The following is a 23,882-nucleotide window of genomic DNA, read 5'->3' as shown; positions in this document are numbered from 1 at the left end:
TAACTTGCAGTTGGAAAATTCGCTAGAAAAAGAGGAACAAAAAAGTTTATCATCTTAAATGTTATAAAATTTAGAATAGTATTGGTGGACACATAAGTTCATACATTAGGATCTTTTCAAAGTATACTAGAAGCTATGAGAGCTATTTGTTATATTATTGTTGGATCTCCACCTTCCAAAGTTAATAGACAATTACAATAGGTTAAGTGAAGTTTTATAAAATTGTATATTTTAAAATTAAAATAACAAAAGTATGTCCTGTATAATTTATTTTTTAATAAAGTTCAGTTTAATTACATGCAAGCTGTTTTTGACACCAGTTACGTCGTGCCATCTGCCAAATCTATGTTCATTGCCAATGGCTACAATCAATCGACTACCATCGTTTGTGAATACAAGTCCATTTATGAAACCTTTAACAGGAACATTGAATAATGGTAATAATGACTTAAAATTGTTTGTGCACCTCCAAAACTTAATAGTCCCGTTGTTGCTTCCTGACACTATTAGGTCTGAATTTGCTAAAGCTCCAACTGCTGATACCCAATTAGGTTGATCGTTAGTATTGTTGATTCCATGTGCATTTTCAACATTACACAATGGTTTTTTCTTCAGTGTTCCCCAAATACTGACAACTCCATTATCGCTGCCAGTGACGAAATGTGCACTGTCAATTTTTTGAATAGTATCTATTGAACCACCTGTTCCGTTGAATATCAACTGTGTTTCATCCTGTATCTTCCACACTCTAACTATATTTTCCAAGCCTCCAGCTGTTGCTATACGATCCTTTTGTAACATGTCCATGCAGGTGACTTCTGTCTGATGGCCAAAAAGTGTTTCCACATAGCACATGTCAACAAGATTCCAAACCTTGACGCTTTTATCTTTTGAGCAGCTGAATAGTTGATTTGATTCATTGCAAATTGTCAAGCCAGTAACACCATCTTTGTGCCCTGTCAATGACCCGATGTAGTCCAACGTAATTGGATTTCGGACCACGATAAGACCAGAATTGTCACCAGACACTAAATAGTTATCGGAAACGGCGAGAGATAAGACTGGATAGTTGTGGTGCGTTGGATTGTGTTGTGGTCTTTTGCGATTATAGCTCAAAGACTTGCGTACTTTACAGGTTTCTAAGTCCCATTGTATTATGGAAGAATCTTTTGAACAGGAATACACATACTTGTCATCAGTTGATATAACGGTGCAAGTAATAGCTTTGGCGTGGTTCCTGTTTCGCAACTCAACAATATCGGTTGGAAACGATAAACTGTCGGCCAATTTTGTTTTCAATTGCCCTTTCTGATCGAGGACATCGTCTTTTAAACGTTTCAGAACATTTTTATTAACTTGTTCGTCGTCATCCTCATCCTCTAAACGCCGACGCTCCTCTTCCTCAATCTCACTCAAATACTTCTTGGCAAGTTGAACTTTTTTCTCACCCGCCGTAATAAACTTTTCGCTCTCCGATTCGGACGAATATGGTTGTGGGTCATCGTGGTCGGACTCACTGGAATCGGAAGAGATCTCGTCGTCGGCTTGACTTTGTGTCTTTTTCTTCTTGATGTTATTGTTGGTGATGCGCACCGGTGGTTTTTTTCGTTTCGAAACATTTTTACGAATGAAAAACGACATTGTGGTGAATCGAAAAATCGAATGTTTTTCAACTAAAAACTAAGTTTGAACTAAGCATTGACTATTGAGTATCCGGTATACTGTCTACACATCATTTCATTATGTACTCATGTGTATACACACCGCATGCGACTCAAATTCAAACCATTCTACGAGTGATAAGTTTAAAGTATGATAAAAAATTAAGGTTATGTCATGGAATAGAAATCTAACGAAAAATGGCTCTACTGAATGCTGGTAGGCGTCAACAAACACGAATAAATTTATCAGGTTGAACCTCAAGCTCAGATCCCCGATCCCGAATCTCAACCCGAGTCAATCCATGTTCAAAGGTCGTACGCTCGGTATTTTAATATGATATTATATATTTTTTAGTTTATGTAAGACATTTAGACAAGTTGTAAATCGTTGTTCAGTCGTCAGGTACTTAATTGTCGAATCTATGCTCGATACCGTTTTCGTATAGGTAAGTGACGTATAAATTAATTATTGTTGAATCATGTCCACGGACGATCATTGATTGCTGTACTTGTAAACTTCAATTAATAATAAGCTACTTGCAGCAGTTGTCGTATACGTAACTCGAGACAGACTGTTCAAGAATTAGTTTCTGTTGAAAATATGAGCTCCAACATGGGTGTCAATAACTACATGAATATGTTTGTAAAACCTCAGAACGGTGATAGCTCATTGAATAAACGTGAATCTTCTGGTAAGTTCATGAATACAATATCTTGTGTAAAGTTAGTTTACATTATAAATTATTTTTGTGATTTTCAGGTTCTGATGCTAATGACCGCAAGCGGAAGAAGAAGTCAAGATGGGGTGGAAGTGACTTGGAGAAGACATTTATACCAGGCATGCCCACAGTACTACCTCATAACCTCACTAAAGAACAAGAGGAAGCTTATATTTGTAAGTTGATATCTTTATTGATAATATTAAATTAAAATGTCTTAACATGTGCATGAAATAAATTAATAATATCTAAAAAAAAAAAAAAAGAAAAATGGAAAGATGATAATGTTTTTAGTTGATTATGTTTTTTATTCTAAAACATTAAGTCGCGGTGAATGAATTTAAATAAACCAGTATTGTCCAAGTATGTATGGGCAAACAAGCAATATTATGTAACTCATTGGAAAGTTCATGTTTATATTGTATTTTTATAATATGAGGATTATTTTTTGTTTTTAGTGAAATATTTAGCTGAGAAATATCTACCAAACTGTTACAATGATTTAAACATAAGGCATTATTGTTGTTATTTGCCTTGTCTTATATAATACATTAATACTTAAGCTTTAGTAGAGCTTTATACTTATTGGATGTAAACCAACTAGTTCACTTGTATTAAACTTCAATTTAAAGTTTGATATTCATTTACAACCATATTAACTTAACATATATATTTAAATAAGGCTAATATGTTCAGTTATTTATTCTTTTTTATGATTTTGAAAAATAAAATATCATGAGTAGCATGCTCAATCTATGTACATACAATAATTATGTACTTAAAACTATGGAATAGAATTCATTTTTTTCTTTACAGCGCACTGACTACTATCTGCCTAACCCGATGTACAAGAATATGAAAGGATTTGTATATTTTTGGGTTTAGGTAATATTATAGCTAGAACATATTCAAAGTTTTTAATTTGTTATTACATAGTTTTTTTTAATTGGGCATGGTAGCTTATAAAAACTTGCATGCTCCAAAACCGAATATTTTAATCATAATTTAAACTCTATGCTCAAATCTATTGTGTAAGAATAATTATCATTATGTGTAGTCATAAGATATGTCTAATAATATTTTATCTTTTTTTATGCTCTTATAAACTTTTTACATTTACCATAGTTCACTTACTGTGTAGCTTCTGGATTTTTCATAATATTTGATTTATTCATTTAAATTATAATATGCTTACATCTATTCTACTTAAAGTCCTATTTTTATGTTTGATAACTTGTTCATTAAGGTTTAATTTATAAATGTGTTTGTCACAATATAAATTCTAACTATTTGCAACCATGCATGAGAACTTGTAAAAACTGGATGTACATATAAAATTTAATTAATATATGAATTTTAAAAATTAATTAAAATCATTTTTATACTTATTAATATAATTTAACAAAAAAATATATATCCATTAAAATATAGAGCTAAATAAATACGGATGACTTAAAGTATTTTATTTAAAAGTAATTTAAATATTTATTTTTAAATATTTTGTGTGAGCTATGTTAATCTTTATGTACTAATTTCCGGGCGTTTTTGCCCTATTCTAACCCGTTTACATTTTAGTACAACTTCAAATAGAAGAAATTGGACGCAAGCTGAGGACAGGAGAGCTGGGCATTCCATCTAATCCTGAAGAAAGGTTTGACTGATTTGGAAATCCATCAACTATTATTTAGCACTACTACTTTCAATACGTTATACGGTTTGGTCTAATCATAATATTGACATTTATAATACTATTTGTTTTGTTTTCAGTAGAGAATACACAAAGAATTCCCAAAGGCAGTGTTTTAAGATTAGGGTTAATAATTAACCGCGGAAAGTTCCACTACTTTGTTTTTACATTTAAAACACAAAATCATTAATATTGTACATTTTTAATATTTGGCATTAAATTAAATATGGTAATTTACAGGATTATTTCAAATAATGAAAAAATTAAAAAATGTTTTGTGGAACCTTCCTTCGATCTTGAATTAATTATATGAATACTAAGATTTCATTAATTTTATTAGGTGATTAATTAATTTTTCCTAAACAGGCATATGTTTAATTTTAAGTTTAATCACAATTTTCATTAATATTTTTTATTTAGCGTCTATTTTAATTTTTGAAGTTAAACCATGTTCTTCCAGTGGATGCTAATCTAAAAATTTGCATATCTTAATAATATGATGAACGTTCAATTTATAATTTGATATATTATGTAATGTCCACGTGACCATAAACATTTTTATTTTTCAATAAGACTAAATTTATGGCTAAATTATTAGATACCAAGAAAGAATCACCAATATTGTTTCAGATCGCCTTCACCAGAGCCCATTTATAGCAGTGATGGTAAACGAATGAATACTAGAGAATATCGAACTCGCAAAAAGTTAGAAGAAGAACGCCATAGGCTTATTCAACGCATGGCAATTATAAATCCTACATTTAAGCCTCCTGCTGATTATAAGTAATTAGTAATGATTAATACAAACAAATGCTGTAAAAACTAATAAATAAAAATTCCAAATTGCAGGCCTCCAGTCATTCGTGTTAGTGATAAAGTAATGATACCTCAAGATGAACATCCAGACATTAATTTTGTAGGTCTTTTAATAGGACCACGTGGAAATACATTAAAGTGTTGGTTAAAATTAATTAATTATTTTTCTATCAGAATGTCATTTTATTACTTATGCATTATTTTATAGCAATGGAAAAGGAGACTGGTGCAAAAATTATTATCCGTGGTAAAGGTTCAGTCAAAGAAGGAAAAGTTGCCCGTAAAGATGGACAACCACTACCAGGAGAAGATGAACCATTACATGCTTATGTTACTGGAAACAATCCTGAATATGTTCAAAAAGCTGTGAACAAGGTATTATTCGTAAACTTGTTGTTTAACTAAATATTTATATTTCTTATGATTTATAGATTAAAGAAATTATAAAACAAGGTGTAGAAGTTCCAGAAGGCCAAAATGATTTACGGCGCATGCAACTTAGGGAACTTGCTCTATTGAATGGTACTCTGAGAGAAAATGATGGACCTAGGTGTTCTAATTGTGGTGCTGCAGATCATAAATCTTGGATGGTGAGTATAATATATTACTATAATTCTACAGAATTTTAGTGCACTATAATTACTTAAGGTTATGGATAACTTTTAGGCAGAACACAACTTAATACCATAAGAACTTTTTCAAAAACTTATATAATTATTAAATTTTCTATTTTATTTATTTTTTTAGTGCCAAGATAAACCTAATGTTACAAACAGTATATTATGTACTCAGTGTGGTGGGGCTGGGCATATTGCAAAAGATTGTAGAATGAAAAACACTGGCGGTGCCAGTTTTCCAATTAATCAGGATAAGAATAAAATTGATGAAGAATATATGTCTCTAATGGCTGAACTTGGTGAAGGTCCACCACCACCAAAGCATGATGATAATACCATGCGTCCTTCTGTTGGGAATAGTAATGGAGGTTTATTTAATAAGCCTCAACCATTAAAACCACTTATGTCAATACCACCACCTCATTCAATACCAAATTCATTACCTCCACCACCCTGGTCAAATCAACCGATGAATGGAGCACCCATGCCTCCTCCTGGAATAAATGTTCCACCTCCCTGGCAAATGCCACCACCATCAAGTCAACAGTATTCTAACATTCCACCACCACCACCGGTATCAAATCAAAATTTTCAACAACAGATGCCATGGGCCATGCCACCACCACCACCACCTCCCAACCAACCAACATCTATGCCACCTCCGTGGCAACAAGGTCCACCACCTGCACCTCCTGCCCCTACAACTGTATCAGGTATGTGGCCTCCACCTACTCAACCATGGCCAAGCCAGCAACAACAACAAGCAAAAGCTCCACCATCAATGAATCCTTCAACTATGATGATGCCTCCCCCTGATTTGCAAACACTATTAGCAGTGCCACCTCCGCCGCCACCACCTCCTCCATCAAATTAAATAACGACAAGAATTATGATAAAATTGAATGAATTAAATAGATTTCTTTTTTCGCTTGTAGTCAAAACAATATTGTTTTAACAACATTTTAATACAAGTATTTCTCAAAAACACTTTTGTAAAATAATTTTTATATTTTATTTTTACATTTATTTATGAATAAATATTTGCATGACCAATTTTAGGACTTTGGGAATTTTAAGTTAACGGTTTTTTTCTCTTATGTATAATATATATTTAAAACTAAATAAAAAATATTAAGAGTGTAAATGGTTTATCTTTATTTGACCATTATATAATTTTTGTTTTCAATAAGTACTACAATAAATAATATAGTTTATTGATTAATAATCATATACTATTGAATAACAGCAGCTAAATTCTAAATTCTAAAGTGCTTGTTGAAATTGATTGTGAAAGTTAGGCAATCTAGGTTAAATTCTTTCAAATTTTTTATAGCTTGTCTCTGGGATAGGCAGTATTGAAGTACGGAGATACCTACTTGTATTCTTGTATCACATACAACAGTTCTTGTCATTTATCTTGAATCTTCTAAAAATACAAAAAATTATGCACTGAGCTCGACTTTTGTTTATTTAATTTCATAATTTTAACGGTATCCAGCACTAAGTAAAAAAGTAAATGAGCACACGACGGTATATATTTATACGAGAGTGTGAGACGTCCAACTCGTATTTAACCTGTGTTATTTTACAAAAAACAGGTGTCGACCCCTCCGTATCCTAAACTAATTAACCAATTAGCTTGAAATATCATGGGCTTAGCAGTGTACTATATAGATGATACTTTTCAAATTACAAGTTGGTCAGAGGACTATAGCAGTACTGAGTACAGTCTGGGAATTATGCAAAAGTATTGGCACGGAATTGCTCTAAACGCTATTTTTTAAGCTACAAATGTCAATATTTAGGTACGTATAATATTGCAATGGAATATGGATGTGTTACACCGTTACACACTAAAGTATTAACATAATTATTCTTAATAACTAAAAAGCATTAACTATATCTTAGTTCATGGACTCATGGTAATAACTAATACAGAATAAACCTTTAAGACATAAATACATAATATTATAGTCTTCTGTGCGCCTACTGTGTACACATGTATAGATTTAACATCAATGGCGCCGAGTACAGTAAAAAAAAGGTGGTTCAACTCTAACCAAAGCTCACCCACCCAATTTATTATTCAAACTGAAGAAAATATTTGAAACACCTAACCACACAAAACAGCTCGCTTCGCTAGCGAATAACGCGTATTTTATCAAATAACGAACCTACCTATGTCTTATTTTATTATCAGTATCAATTGTAATAATAGTCACTGCTCATTATTCACAAACATTTCAATTGTATACATTGATACAATATTTATTTTAATTTGTTTAAGAAATAAACAATCTATAGTCTATACATTTCATGCTCAATTAGTTTATGTGGTAAGGGTAATAACATAGACATACAATGTTGAATAAGAAGACACTCATTGTCGGCATATGGTTGTCACTTGTTCCATGTTAGTCGGATGAGTTCCACATGTACACAATATGGAAAATTATTTTCATTCTTTCCAATTTACTATTTAGTATCTATATTCTACTAATATAATAGGATATGTCCTAGCTGAAAGACTGATCAACGTAAGAGCCTCAACTAAATTTTCCCAATATTCTCATTTAAAAAATATGTAAAAAAAATATTTTTTGATTATAAATGATGACTATTGGTTACAGACATGGCAATAGTAGACATTTTTAGAAATGAGTATTTTTTGTATATCATAATACTGGTTGTCATTGGTAACGCATACAGATAAGGTAAAAGCATGTATCATCGTCACATTACTCACATTTACGTGTCATTGATTTAAGAAACTATATTTAAAAAGGTTAAAAACCAAATGTATGTTTGTAGCTTATACACTCAAAAACATCTCTACTGAAATATTATACAAGTTGAGAGAGTAGTTTTATTTACATAAGAAATATAGCAAGTGCTAAATCCAATCCGCGACTTTTGATTACCTGCAGTGTATGTCGGATTATTCCACAAAGCTAGGTAAACGGACGTCCGTGTCAATTATTAATAACTCAACATGAGTTGAAATATTTTGAACGTTTGGTGGAGTATAAAAAATGTTTATATGTACATTCAGTAAAAGTTGTATGAATCTACGATCATTTGTTTTAGAGTTACACCAAAAATCAAAATCTATTCTGCTTAAAAATTCCCGTTTCTTCTTAATTTGTTGTTTGTTTTTCCCAGCGCTTTTGAAAAGTATTATACCTTCCATCATTACCAGTTACCACAGCATATTATTATTTACTAAATACATTGAAACTATAAACAGAAACATATTACTACATACTGCGTAAAAGGTGTATAGATTTATCATAATAATTATAATATCTGACATATTATCACTATGACATTTATAATGGAAATCGACAATTATTGTAATAATTTCAATGAACAAATTGTCCATCAATAGTTGGATAAGTTGTTAAGCTTGTACTCACATATTATGTCGTTAAGTTCAGGTGGTTTTCATAAAATCTCTCGATACATTCTAAGTTCAGTTCGTTGATACATGAAGATGGATGAAGACAACTATTTATTCGGCGGGATACAGCTAGTGTTCACCGGAAGAGTCTATGCTTATGTTTAATCTTGTTTTCTTATTATTTTGGGGCTTAAATGTACATTTTAGACTTACATTAAATATTTATTACCACGGCAACAATCCAAATGCTGTCTTCGTTTCACCACGCAGGAATTAATACGTACCCATTTTGCCTATACTATACGCCGGGTAACACCTTATAGCCCATAGGTTTGCCATAAGTATTTAAACAATATATTATTAAACTTTATATTTTATATACATTATACACCTCATATTTATTAATATTTAGATTTTAGAGTACTTTATACGCTGGATATGGGTATTCAATATTTCAATATTTTACAATTATATATTTTACTATAATACTGCCATCCCCCACCCCCGGGGCATGGCAGAAACCTACGGGTGCCCCATTCGAAATTCTGCCAAAACAAACACACACGTGTTCCCTCCTACCGTACCAAAAACCTACAAACCATCAATACAAAAACCTACGATACCTACTAATAACTAATGGCCACAGTTGCCGGGCTCAGGATCAAAAAAAAAAAAATTTTACTATAATATTATTATTTTCACTGGCCTAGAATATTTTATATTATATTTCAATATTTTTATTGTTATTATTACTAAAATAGCCGGTAGGTTGAATTAACAGGATGCTGGCAGTGCAGCACACTGTTTTCTCCCTCTGGCCCTCGACAAAACGGATTATTTTTTATATTTTTGAGTAATCCGAGGATAAATTACCCATTATGAAAACGATAGAACATAATATTTTGGAGGGTAATTAACAAATTAGTTTAAATATAATTTTAATTTTTTTTTTATTAAACCATCCGAAGACATTTTTTATTATAACGATCAATGATCTTTAAAAATACATTACAAAGGTGTACATAAATATTAATGAATACATATTTTGGTAAATATATACAAAAACATGTTTGGGTAATCACTCCCAGTGGAGGGGCCCCAGTCTTAGTCAAATATTTATACTAAGTCATATAGTCTTCGGCGTTTGAGACGCCTTATATCTTGAGAGTTATCAAGTAGTTGAATTGCTGCTGGATTGGTGTGTTGATCTAGCCTTACTCGTGTTTTCGTGCAAACATAGTAATCTCGTCCTGGACGGAAGTCATCATCAAATCTCGATGGATAATATCATTTCTGTCGTACCGGTATGCTGCGACAATAGTACAGTACGGAGAGCAATGTTTTGGCAGCGTTGAATAATCTCAATATTGGAATGACTGGCCCAACCCCATAATTGTATTCCATAGATCCAAATTGGTTTAATTATCGCTATGTATAAAAGACGTTTGCTTGCAATTTCAAGTTCAGAATATCTTCCGATCAGCCAATAAAGTGACCTTATAGTTCCTCTTTAATTTGCAGTTTTTTTAGCAAACGTGATGTTTCCAATTTAATCGTGAGTCGAGGTGCATCCCTAGATATTTTGCAGGGCCGTTCTGTGGGAATAATTTTAATTGACAATTTTTTTTTTTTTTTTTGAAAGTCAAATAAAAAGTCAGATTATAAAAAAAAATATAAAACGATACGTCATACTTTTAAAAATATTATCTTTTATAATTTTTATAATAGATGATTATACTCTAAGATTACTCAAAAATCATAAAAAGCAATTTTAGGTGAAAGTGCTTTATCTTTGTTCTGCGGGTCTGAGAGAGAAAACAAATATTACGCTGACGGCTGACATCCTTTTAATATTGTTGACATAATATTATCATATTTGTACATAAAATAATACACTTTAAAAGTTTCAAGTACCCACGAATAATATTTCAAATTACAACAGCATAATTAAAATCATTATTCATGGTTATTTAATGACACGATTAAACATATATTAGGTATATCTTTAAACGTGTTTAATGAGCACCTAATTTCGTCCAAATTAAAAAATTAACTGAGATGTCTTTAATATCTATTACATTATCAATCATCTCCAATGTCTTAACAAATATAACCTTAAAAAATAATTGTGTGAATTTTGTGTCATACTGTGTGACATGATTCAAGTGTCATACTGTCATAAATCTATATTATGCTATGCATTTTGACGTGGACATTAGGTAAAATCTTAAAACTGATTGTTCAACTTCAACATTTAAATTTAGTAGGTATTTAGTTTTAGACTTCAGAGATGAGAGATCGTTCTTGACACTGTCTGCTAGGTTTGAGCAAACTGATATCAATAGCCATGGCTGATATAAATCGAAATAAAAATATCGATATTCTATTTCAAAATAATCATAAAAAAATAATTGGTCTACAGCAGGGCTATAGGTAACTGAATTTTAATATGCACTAAATATGTGTAATGAGAATTATGATTATTCAGAAGTAAAAATAAATTTAAATACCGCGGTATAAATATCGATATTTTTCTCTAAACTATCGATATTTCGATAATATCGAAAATATTTGTGTAACCCTATATTTAGGTAGTAGTTGTCAGTAACTTCAAACTTGACTCATAATAAACTGATAAACTATTGAACTATCTTATGTTCTCTGTGCAGTTAGCATAACGACAACGATATAGTTTGCATCAGTTAACGCAATATTTTATTGAATTTCGAATCCGTCCCAGTATTTTTCGACGATAAATAATGATGCCCTTGATCAGCGATAAATCCATAGCATCGTCCTTGGAGAATAAGCCCACCGAAGAACCAAAAAAATTAAAAGCTTGTTGTGCTTGTCCGGACACCAAAAGAGTCAGAGATGCTTGGTAATATTATTTATTTATTTATTTGGTATGCAACGAGGTACTTGGTATTTTTGATTTAATGTTGTGTGTAGGCAAACCTATGTCTAACAATTTGTACAATTTATTTATTTTAGATGTTTAGGTCGTTTAGGATTAATAGTAGGTAATTAAATGTTTATCAATTTTCCCTGAAATTCTATTTTACATTCAGTATTAATACAAATTCATGGGCCAGAAATATGTTCTATATCCATAGGCCCATAAACATTGTTTTTTTCTGGGTGGATCAGCGTTATAAAAGATTTATGAGTTAAGAAGGGTTTTTTGTTAATTTAAAATGTGTTTTAATGAATCACATTATTTGGTTTCATTTATCAATGTATTTACTATCTGTTTTGATTTGTCCAAATTAATTGTGGAAAATATATTTTCAGAAATGTATGATGTCACGATATGCTAATATTTAGTGTATCTGGAATGAACTATTTTTTCAAAATGCAAAATTTTATATGCAAGAGATTTCCATACTTTTACATTTTTATTTTTTGCAATCTGTGCATTTTAATAAAATTAAGATTTTCATTTGCTAGTTTTTATTCCATTAAATGTAAGATTGAATAATGAAATAAAAAACATTTTGAAAGCCTTTACAATTTGTTTAATGCGCCTTTTTTGACAGGTGTGTCATTGGTTTTCCACTTTTATAATGTAATGTGTATTAACAAACAAGTAGTTCCCCTTAATTTGTGAATAATCTCGAAAATAGCGATATAACAGCTTGAGATTATGATCAAATTTACGATGTATAACTATCTTTTATATCTGAATAATCAGTTGGTCACAAGTGATTCTGATTTAAAGAGGTTTTACCGTATTTGTAAATTAAAAACATTTTCTGTTTAGTTTCATTAAATAAAATATTGTTTTAATATTTTGTTTCACAATTTCACTTTAATGGAGTTTCTCAAATTTTTATAAGAAATATACAATTAAGCACAATAAGTATACGTGAGAATGGATTAAAAATAACATTATTTGGGTTGCTTGATTAAGAAGCCACCCATTAGTAGCACTTAACTTGAAATTTACGTTATTATAGGATTAAGGTAAACCACACCATTTTCTTCTGAGTCTATGACGAGGATTTCTTGGAAGTGACATGATATGTAAGCCTTTTGTCAGAGGATTTTCATGGTTATCGAATCAAATATAAAAAATGTTTGAAGAAGATAGCAGCTTCTTCTCCTATTGGTTTGATGCCTAGATTTTTGTAAAGGGTCTAGTTAGAGACAAAGGGTGGAGCATTTATAATTTTATATATTTTAGCAAAGAATTATTATAAAGTCAAATATTTTGGAATGCCTGTATTTTATTTAAATTTGAATTTTTCTCCACTGTTGATTTTCATTTTAAAATTTAAAATTGTGTTAGGTATAATAAATACAGTTTAATATCATATTATATTAATGTATATTAGTAATTTGGATGTAAATTGTAGTGTTAAATTTTGTACAATCTCTTGTCAAAGTTCTACTCTAATATAATATTTTATACACTTAATCATATTTAACCATATAATAACATTTATTATAGCTCATACTATTTATAATATAATATATAATGTATATAAAAAAAAGACAGAACTAAATCAACAAAAATCTAATAATATTTTTATTTTGACAGTATTCAAGTATCATTATTATTTATTATACAAGTACAAAATATACCTTAAATCTGTTATTCCTAAAACTACATTTACACACAAACTTATACACATATATGTATATATATTTAACTATACTTTATGAAAACCCAAATTATTGATATTATTTCTAAAAATTAACTACAAAAAAATACTAGATTTATAAATTATTATTTAGCAATTAATTGTTTGATTTTTACAGTATTATGGAAAATGGAGAAGAAAAATGTGGGCATCTAATTGAAGCACATAAGGAATGCATGAGAAAAATGGGTTTTAATATTTAAATAGTAAGCATTCCTAAAGTCTGATGTAAATGTTTTTTTTTTGTACAAATTTACATTGTAGATACATTAATTTTGTCTAGTCTATTAAATGTATTAATTTAAAAACCAAACACTATTTATTTTACAAGTGCTTGTTCAGATAATAAATAAATACAATTATGAAAACAAATCATATTCTATAAACTACAATATTGTATTAAAATCACTACCTGTAATGATGGATTTTAAGTGTAATTATATCATAAACATTAAATTTAATTTAGTAACTCGTAATGTAGGCACTAAAACATTCTGAAAGTGTTAAATAATAAAATATAGTTCGTGTTTAGGCTATAATTTAATTTGACAGAATTTAGAAATGGAAAATTAAAATATAAACAAAATCTTTAAGCGCTGCAAAACTAATTGTAGTTTCTTGATAGTTGTTATGAACCACGAGTAGATTTAATTGTCTTGCCACTCTGCAACAATTAAAACATTATTAAGGATAATCATTGTAATGAACTGGTAAGTTGATAAATTTTAAATCTATTGGAATGGGGGGGGGGGAGTAAATATTATGTGAGAAGATGTATGAACAATGGTAGTTATAGCCAACTCTAATGTACAATAGGATAGAATTGTCTGCTCTCAGCCCACACATACAAATCCCAGGGAAAAAAATTCTCATATAAATTTAAAATATTACTGTCTATTATTTATTGACAGAAAGCGATTTAGGTATCCTGGTATTAACTAACTGATACGTCACTCACCTCAGTGAATTTATTTCATGGTATCTAAACATATATTTTTTAATGGTGACCCTAAATAATCATCTAGCGACTCCCAGTTTAAGAATCGCTGATCTACCTAATTATGGATCGTCTACAGCAGGCCCGGATAGAGCCGACGAGTTACCGAGTTGAACTTGGTGGATCGCTTAACATTTAGGTCGGCTTAGTAGTATATTTATTATTTATCTATGTCAATTGCTTAATATAATATGTATAATTGTATGATAAATGATTCTATTGTTAAAATATGGATAGCTATTAATAACTGTATCTTATTGAAAAATGGGCCGTTAACTTTTTTAGGAAAGGTTAAAATCGTAAAACTCGGTGGGGCGATATCTTGCCTATCCAGCACTGGTCTACAGACGGAAGCAGATTGTTCAACATTAATTGTTTTTTAAAAGTAAAATATTTGAGTTACAACAACTAAACAATAAATATATTTAATGATTCAATTGCATAGGTACCAATATTACTAAAAATCGAATAATTATTATTTCCATTAGCTAGGTTAAGCATAAAAGTTGTTAAGACCTACAAATCTTAGTTAAATTACAGAAAAAATTCTACTTACTTCAAATTCTGAATCACTTGTGATTATGCCACTGACTGTGACTAGTTGATACTCCTTCGCTTTGAATGTGTACATAGATTTTCTTATATGTGACATAGTGGACATACCAGCTTCTGTTCTTAATTTATCGTAATGACTACTTGGGTCTAATACTAAAAGCAAAATTGTCCCATCAGATAGTTTTTCAACACCAACTACAGTTCGACTATGACCTAAATAACAACAAATAATATCATTATTTACTGGTGTAATTTATTAGCATTTACCAAGTGTGCAGAAAAACCCTGTATAATTACCTTCATGTTGTATATAAACTGGAGGAATAAATTGTTTTTTTCTATTGCTAAAATGTTCATACAACCAGTGAAACATTTCTGGATGAGTATTTTTCGAACCAGTCGGTTTTCGAAAGTCTATTAATAATGTTCTAAACAACCAAGTATATTGAGTTATTAGTTAAGATATAGACTAACATAATAAAATAAAAAATGTTAATCAGGTCATGCTTTTTTCCATTCATTGTAGATAAACACCCATCAGAAATGTGTTAAAAATGTCATTATGTCAGTTTATATGTTATTTAAAGTCAAGTACAAAGTTAAATCTGCATAATTTCTGTATTGATTGTATACAATTTCACAATGATATTATTTTCCACTTAATTCAAAATGAAACTTACTTAATTTTTAAAGCTGTTAGCATAGTAACAACTTCAGTGGCTCCGATCCATTTCTTAGTGTTATACACGGTACCACCTAGTTGTTCTCTACCAGGTTCGTCAATACCCATACTCCACGATTTCTCTAAATGTTGCTGTAATCTTGAAATGGATGGCATCCAAGCACGTGGTAAAGGTCCTTTCTCAACTTCCCATACTCTCGATATATGCTCATTGTAATCCATTTGTAAAAGCATACTGGACATCAACATTTGCATATTTCTGTATCCACATCCCCAGCCTTTGTCACCATAAGTTGATCTATAATGGTCGGTTGGAGAAGCCAAATGCAATTCTATTACATTTGGTGATGATGCACTGAAGTGACGAATGTACTCAATCAAGTCTAAAACAATTAAAATAAAATTGTATAATACCATAAATATTAAACAAAAGTATAAAATTCATATTAAAAATCTGTCAATATAATAATATTAAAATCTGTGTATTACAATAAGCAAGTTATGCTCACTGTAAGATACATTTTTGTTAGTAGAATCACTCTGAAAATCTCTTCGGTATGAATTTAAAAATGGTGACCTATCATTGTGCATTTTATTTTTTGTATTAATTACACCCGCTGAATTGATGTCAGAATTATATTTCACTGGTAAAGCCATACTTTGTTTTGATGATAGTGGACTACTACACGAGCAATCATTAGTTAGTTTTGGTTTTCTTAATATCAAAGTAGGAACTGCATAGTTTTTACTAGTACTGGGAGAGTTCAAATTTAAGTTACAGCTACTGTCTTGAACAGATTTTTTTGTATTTCGTTCACTTGAGTTTTGATTAAATTCATCTTGATAATATACTGTTTCACTTGATAGTAACATATTTTTGGAATATACACTTGATTCAGTTTTTTCAGTAATATTTGGAACTCGGTTTTTTGTATTCTTCAATTTTTTTCTACATACAATTTGATGACACATCAGTCCATTTAAATCTATGGCAATCTCACAAAATTCGCAGGGAATTGTAATATCATTGTTTCCATCGTTACTTAAATGATTATGTTTTGTTTGACATTCATCTTGATGAGTGTCTACATTTTTCAATTCAATCATTTTGTTACAAAACTGACAAGGCAAAAACACCGTCTCAGAAGCCATTTTGTATAAACTTCACATTAAAAATCCTTTAATTTTCACATTTAATAAAACAAATACAAGAAAAACTACAAAACTAAGAACTGAATATGTTTATAACATTATTTAAAATAACAATGGATATTAAATAGAATGTTTTATAAATGGTGTTATTATCAGTAGGTACTTATCAGTAACTACTTACAATTTATTACCAAAGGGAATATAAGATTTAATGCATGAATAGTTTAATTTCAACTATTGCAATAATGTTATTTGTATTTACTTAATTAACGCTCAATAATAAAAAAAAATATGGTTGACAACTGATAAGATAAAAATATCATTGTAATATTGTATTATAGCTGTTATTAAAATTATAATGTAACATAACTTAGATATAATTAGTTATACTTATTTTATTTTTATTTTATAGTACTGATAGAAATATAACACAAATCGCAAAAAAACTTCATTGACAATTTAGGAAATTATCAACATTCAACAATAAGTAATTAAATGTTAAATACTGAATACAAATGTTTATATTTAAAAATCACATACCTATTAATAGTATGTTGTATACATATTTTTATAAACCATAAATATTGTTAAAAGAAAAAAAGCAAGCTATAATATAAGCAATACAAATGCCTTATAATTTTCATTATATCAGTTATGTTGTTTTTTTGTGTAAGCATACTCAGTGAAAGCTGGAAGGTCAGCTAAGTCTTCATAGAATTAATTGAATAAATATGATAACTATCTGGCATAGTGAGAAAAACTTGTTTTTTAAAAAAAATTAAAAATCTTCAAAAAATAACAATGGAAGATTGTCTGTAATTAACAATACTTATTAAAAAATCCACATAGAATTAAATGCAATGTATTAATATAGAAAAAATTAGGTAGTCTTAGATAACAGAATTGTAGTGTTTCACAAAACAAAGAAGTCTCGTATAAGTAAAATACCAACAAAAATGTTATTATACCTACAAAAATCAAAACAAAACAAAATATTCAAACATTTGTAAGTGCTAAAAATAGTTCAAAAGAATCAAAAATATTATGAAAATTATATTAGAAAAAAAATTAAAATTGTACATGCATTTTACAAAATAAATTTGAATTATAAGATGATAATAAATGTGGAATTTGCACACATTATTATTAGTAAAAGTATGATCATAATATAACATATCCTATACCAATAGGCGTATACAAAATACTCATTACCACATAAACATGAAATTATTTATTATTATCTAAAAAATATTATATTAAATATCCTTTGAAAATGAAAAATTCAAATAACCATAGAATATTTTCTTTATATCACTGAAAATCAAAATACAAATGAAAACTTTTTTATGAAATTCTCAAATAAAGTGAACAAAAATAGTCAAAATAATTTGATAATATTACCATGTATGAAAAATCAGCCATTTTAACATTTGTTGTTATTTTTAAGTGTCTAGTATCATTTGTTTTTGAATTATAGTAAAATATCAAAAATTAATAGATGGAAATTTGGTCAATTACCGGTTTAAATCCACTTTCATAAAAATGTTTAATTCAAACTCTCATAAATAAATTAGTGTTAGTTTCCGGTAACATTTTTTTGTGAAGAATTTTTGCTATTAAAATGTATAATGTTAGCTATGGAAAGAAAACCTTTATGAATTTTAAACTGAAAAATAATTAGAATTTTTCAATACTTAAGAGGACGTGATACCTGCATGTGTTGTCTCCATCTTACAAGTGCATAACATAGCAAATTGTACACTCAGCAGAACACGCGTAGCTCCAATAATTTAAAAATTAAAGTGAATTGATCTCTTATAAAATCTAAAGGTAAGAATATATCTAGGAAACCTCATAGGCTTTTTATTATATTTTTGTTTTAACGCAAGTTGTAAGTATCTTAAGATGTATAAAAAATTTACAATTTTAAAATACTTATAACTGGCGTTAAAATTAAAATATAATAAAAAACCTAAGAGGTTGCCTAGATAATAATCTTACTTTTAGATTTTATAAGAGGTCAATTCGCACTAAATTTTAAACTAACGGAGCTACACGTGTTCTGCTGAGTGTAAAATTTGCTATGTTACGCACTTGTAAGACAGAGACAACACATGCAGGTATCACATCCTCTAAATAAAAGTGCCAACGAGATTTACTTCTTTATCGGTAAAAAATTCTTGTGTCGAAAATCGGAGCATTTTTAGTAACCCAAATTTCTATGTCAGACAAAAAAACAAAATTAAAATACACATCAATTTAATTATAATACATTCATTGCTTCTCTTAGAATCTAAAATAAGTTAATTTTTTGTTTGATTTGTATTTACATTATGAGATGAGTTCTTTATATCAAGATTTATTTGGAAGTTATTTTTTGTGTTGAGTTGGGTATATTTAGAAATACTGGTGTATCCTGTGACCTACAATACGCTCTTTAAATTATAATCAAATGCCACACCGCAAGAGATGTGGCCGATTTTTGAACCAGATTTTGACACTAAAATAATCATGGACTTAGATATAGATTAATCACTAAAAATAATATTTATGTGAAAAGGATATACCTTTTTATCAAAAGGATAACCTAACCAAATCATTCCACATTTATTTCAATAACACCAACGTAAACAAACTAACACTGCTAAAGATAAAATCATTTTTAAATATAACCTTGTGCCAGTCATTTTTTCAAATAGTAAATTAAAATTTTTATATCAATTAAATTTTACAAGAATTATTTTTAAGATTGTTGTATTTTAAATTTTATAATAATGGTGATCAGTTTTGGATTTATGACATTTATTGAAAGGCTCTCTAAAGTCATGGGCCTATGGATCATTGCCTGTCATACCACGTTATTGGTACACTACTGAAGCCACCTAAGTACGAGGTACTGAAGAGTTATTGATATTCAATTGAATTATCAATAACTGTATAAATTGACAGATTTCAATTTTCATATAATAATTTTAACAATAAAACTAACCTCTAGTAGCTGATTCACCAGTATCAAGTCCTTTACTTTCAGCAATTTTTATTTCATATATTTTTTCATAGTAATCATATACAGTTAATTCTCCACTGGATACAGCTTCTTGTAGATTAGTCATAGTTTGTTGATTATAATTGCCTTTGTTGTCCATTCCATAAGCAGCTTGTAACTTTAGAAAATCTTCCTGTTCTTTATGTTTCATACGTTCACGCTCTTGTTTTTCTAATTGTTTGGCCAAAAGCTGATCATGATTGGTTAAATGATCTTGGGTAGGCGGTGTTGAACCTAAAAATAAAAACATGATTTTGAAACATTTTTATATATTATACAATATATAATATAATAATTAATAACCAAGACTTTGCACTTGTAATAAAGAAATATGGTTATTGATATCTAGGTTTTTAAAATAAAATTGTATTATCAACCAATTTATCAGCTTTACTATTTAAAAATATAGTAAACATATTTTGACAATTATCAATACATAATATAAACATTGGAAAAAGAGAAAAATTCTACCTTTGGTTATTGGTTTTTTGACAACACTATTATTTAAGGGGTTATTGAGTGTCAGATATTATTTTACTTCCATGGATTAAGTTAATTCAGATCCAAACACAAATTAGGGTTAGGTTAATTAGGTTCTAATTAGAGCAAAGAATGTATTGCTCTTGTAGAATGTTTTTGTTTATTTATATCATTATTCGTGTTTTGGAACAGGAAATAGTATAGAAAACCAATAAAAACAGTAGGAAAATAAAAATATTTTGTTTTAGTAGTAATTCTGAAAAAAATAGATGTCTTCTTGAAACTATTTATATTAACATTTTTTAGACATGCTATAAATATCAAAGTATTTTGAGTCTATTTGAGTTATGTATAGATGTATCAACATTATTTAATATTAATATAACATTTAAGTATTTAAAGTTAACAGTTAATAATTTTTTTTTAAATTGTTATAACTATAAGGCTCAACATTTTATATATAAGGTTCTCTATAAGTTAACTTCAGTTGTGTTAAGAAATAAATCAGAAAATACGCATGCATTTGCTGTCTCCGTCTTCCACATGCATAGCATACCAAATTTTTATTCACTAGTTTCAATAGTGTGCTGTTAGTTTTGATATTAAAGTGAACTGACCTATTATCAAACTTTGAAGTAAGAACATTATCTTTTTAAAAATAGTTCAGCTAACCTAACAGTCAGAACTTTTATATTTTTGAATAGAAGTTAATTATAATGACTTATAGGTAAGGTGGTAACTGATAACACATGCCATACTTAGCACCAGTTTTTTTACTTTCTACTGTTATTAATAATTTGTTTGATTAATATTGAGCATTTTTTCAGTGATTATGGAGTATGAAAGGTTTAAAAAACCAAAAATATTGTCTTAGAATCCACCTTGTTTTAGATTTGATTGCAAATATTTTTCTAATTGAAGATAAATACTATCTAATATAAAATCTGGGGCGGAAAAAAACTTTAATGTGATAGTTACAGTGAAGAATGCGCATTCAAATACATATTTTAGCATACTTTTTATTTACCTTTCAACCTAAAATTTACTATAGTATATAATTGAATGTTTAACCGAAAAAATTCAGTATATTCAAGTGAATGTGAACAATGATGACTTATTATTTCTTTAATTGTACTGTGAACATGGAAAGGTGGGAAAAATTTTATAATTAAATATATACCTATTTAAAGTTATTTTAATAATTACAATAAACCATAAAAATAGTATGTGATCCATGGAATAAGTTAAACTACTTAAATTATTAGTAATTAATAGACATCTTATTTTAATGTTAATACAACATTTTAATCAGTGCCATATTTTTGGGAGGGGATTCAGGGGTACTGTTATAAATAACAATTTTCTAATATCAAATACCTGTAAAATGTTAGAATTATTAACAATGTTTTGACCCTTTCTCAGAAAGAAATTAAAAATATGGCACTAATATAATGAATATTGGTTTCCTAATTCTGATTGAAATTGTGCACTGCACTTTAAATACAAAAAAACTTATTTAATATTACATATTTTAAAATTAATGCACTTTCTTAAATATTTAACAATAAAAACATATTATTTCAATAAATATTTAGTATTTATATATACTTAAACCTATTCACAGACATAATATTGGCGATAACTAAAATCTGTGGGAAATATATTCAGTCATAAATTGTAGTAAAAAATGTCGTAATATGTTATAATAGGTAAATGTATCAATATTTTCCCAAAGTTGTTCATCGGGGGATTTATATTTTGATTACTCTTGCTGACAAACCTAATCAATTCTCATGGTCATACTGTTTGTTAATAACAATGTAATTTAAGGGAATTATAGTAAGTGTTTAATTTATAGGGAACAAATTATTATAAATGCATCGTCTACAAATATATTGGAATTTTAAATTGATGAATTTGCTCACACTAGCATACAAATTAAAACATTTCATATCAGTAAAAGAATAAAGTACATAAAATATAATAGGTAATAGTAATACCGTATTACCTCGGTAATGTTGCTCAATGTGTGCATCCAAATCTCTTAAGCTATCAAAATTTTTCATTCCGCATATCACACAACCTTCGTTGATATTTTCCAACAATGGTATCCTCTGACTATCACAGTCCTGGAGACACAGAAAAAATCATAATATTATAATGACAGTAAAAAGATTAATGGGGTACAGCAGCGACGGACACTGTAGGGTGAATTTTTACATTACCGTTTGAGGGCTAACAATATCGTGGTGTTCTTCATTTATGTGAGTTTCAAGATTATCACAGTGGTCAAACGCCAGTGGGCATATCGGGCAAGGGAAGTCTACGGTCCCCGGTCGCCGGGGACTGCCAGGGTCAAAATGCATGCGATTGACGTGTTGCTGCAGACGGTCGGTGTCTAGGTCTACGTAATCGCAGAGTGGACACCTAACGTCAGAGTCGGAGTCCAGTTTTCGTCGCTTGGACGACGAACCGACGCTTGGCGATGGGCTTGTGGAGGAGTGGACGTGTCGTTCTGTTATATGATTGGAGAGTTTGTTTTCGGTCAAAAACGATTCGCCACATATCTCGCACACCGTCTTCGATCTCAGCGACATTGCTCTGCGGTCGCAATACGTTTAGAAAACGAAAAGACAACCAAAGAGATGACGAGGGCAGCGAACGGTCTGGACGGAAAAGGAGTATCCGTCACCGAAGTCGTTAACGTTAATCGTCGTTGTCGCCGTTGTCGTCGTCGCGGTCGTCAAACAGTAAAACAATCAACGAAATACGAATGGAGAGAAAATGTGTTCAAAAAACAAGCCAGAAAAATTAATTTTAGATTCCTCCTTTTTATTCTTCGTGTGCGTAATGCGTTTATGCGTGCATAATAATAATAATAATGTATAATGCAATATGATGTGTGTATATAATAATATCACACCGAGCACAATAATATTATATTATTATTATATGAATTACGAGTTACGCTTACGACGTTTCGATTATCAATATCCCAGAAGCAGATAACAAAGGTACGGGGCGACAAAGGTTGGCCAACGCTACGGACTGATCAGCTGCTAAACGAGGTCGTCGTCGCCTTCGCTATGGGTTCGATCCGTCGACAGGCATAGGTAAGTTGCGGATAAGACGACGGACTATATTTGCACAGACGACAGATAGACTAAAGACGGATCACGGTCCACGGATCTCTCTTCGTCTGTGGTTGTTCGTTCGCCCTTTTAATACGAACGGTGATTTTCGTGAACAGAGTGAAGGATTTACGTTCCACACCAGTTCACGAGTAATCCCGTCGGAGTGTTCGACGAAAATCTCAAAACGACGATACGAATAGTACAACACGGTGGCAACACTTACTTGCATCATCTGTTCTTGATATCGAAACATATGATTTTTTTTTCATCCAGACAATAGTGCCTCCCCC

General features: G+C 29.8%; 4 protein-coding genes across 6 annotated transcripts; 2 read left to right on the top strand and 2 right to left on the bottom strand.

Moving 5' to 3' along the window:
- Positions 1-207: 207 nt before the first annotated feature.
- LOC111037813 (U3 small nucleolar RNA-interacting protein 2) lies at positions 208-1,800 on the bottom strand. Its single transcript, XM_022320592.1, has one exon. The coding sequence runs from the start codon at positions 1,639-1,641 to the stop codon at positions 268-270; it is 1,374 nt and encodes a 457-aa protein (XP_022176284.1). The 5' UTR covers positions 1,642-1,800; the 3' UTR covers positions 208-267.
- A 129-nt stretch (positions 1,801-1,929) lies between these two features.
- Positions 1,930-6,576, top strand: LOC111037812 (splicing factor 1). 2 transcript variants are annotated; one of them, XM_022320591.1, is made up of 9 exons: positions 1,930-2,107; positions 2,208-2,353; positions 2,422-2,556; positions 3,956-4,031; positions 4,698-4,850; positions 4,917-5,023; positions 5,092-5,258; positions 5,315-5,473; positions 5,631-6,576. In XM_022320591.1, the coding sequence occupies exons 2-9, from the start codon at positions 2,263-2,265 to the stop codon at positions 6,372-6,374; spliced, it is 1,632 nt and encodes a 543-aa protein (XP_022176283.1). In that variant the 5' UTR covers positions 1,930-2,107; positions 2,208-2,262; the 3' UTR covers positions 6,375-6,576. The 2 variants fall into 2 exon arrangements, with proteins under 2 accessions (XP_022176283.1, XP_022176282.1); XM_022320590.1 differs by having other exon boundaries at positions 2,205-2,353.
- Positions 6,577-11,498: 4,922 nt separating this feature from the next.
- On the top strand, positions 11,499-13,938 carry LOC111037807 (cytochrome c oxidase copper chaperone). Its single transcript, XM_022320584.1, has 2 exons — positions 11,499-11,781; positions 13,665-13,938. Exons 1-2 carry the CDS (start codon positions 11,660-11,662, stop codon positions 13,747-13,749), a joined length of 207 nt encoding a protein of 68 aa, XP_022176276.1. The 5' UTR covers positions 11,499-11,659; the 3' UTR covers positions 13,750-13,938.
- LOC111037805 (zinc finger with UFM1-specific peptidase domain protein-like) lies at positions 13,788-23,778 on the bottom strand. Of its 2 annotated transcripts, XM_022320581.1 has the most exons (7): positions 22,684-23,778; positions 22,467-22,587; positions 19,922-20,212; positions 15,779-16,163; positions 15,396-15,526; positions 15,100-15,311; positions 13,788-14,210 (listed from the first exon to the last, which is right to left on the bottom strand). In XM_022320581.1, exons 1-7 carry the CDS (start codon positions 23,053-23,055, stop codon positions 14,175-14,177), a joined length of 1,548 nt encoding a protein of 515 aa, XP_022176273.1. In that variant the 5' UTR covers positions 23,056-23,778; the 3' UTR covers positions 13,788-14,174. The 2 variants fall into 2 exon arrangements, with proteins under 2 accessions (XP_022176273.1, XP_022176274.1); XM_022320582.1 differs by lacking the exons at positions 19,922-20,212; positions 22,467-22,587; positions 22,684-23,778 and adding an exon at positions 16,290-17,062 and having other exon boundaries at positions 14,068-14,210.
- Between the last annotated feature and the right edge of the window lie 104 nt (positions 23,779-23,882).

The sequence above is a fragment of the Myzus persicae genome, unplaced genomic scaffold, assembly GCF_001856785.1.
Source record: "Myzus persicae strain clone G006 unplaced genomic scaffold, MPER_G0061.0, whole genome shotgun sequence".
Classification (NCBI taxonomy): domain Eukaryota; kingdom Metazoa; phylum Arthropoda; class Insecta; order Hemiptera; family Aphididae; genus Myzus; species Myzus persicae.
Note: the sequence above shows the minus strand (reverse complement) of the source record. Positions and strands in the feature narration are given on the sequence as shown.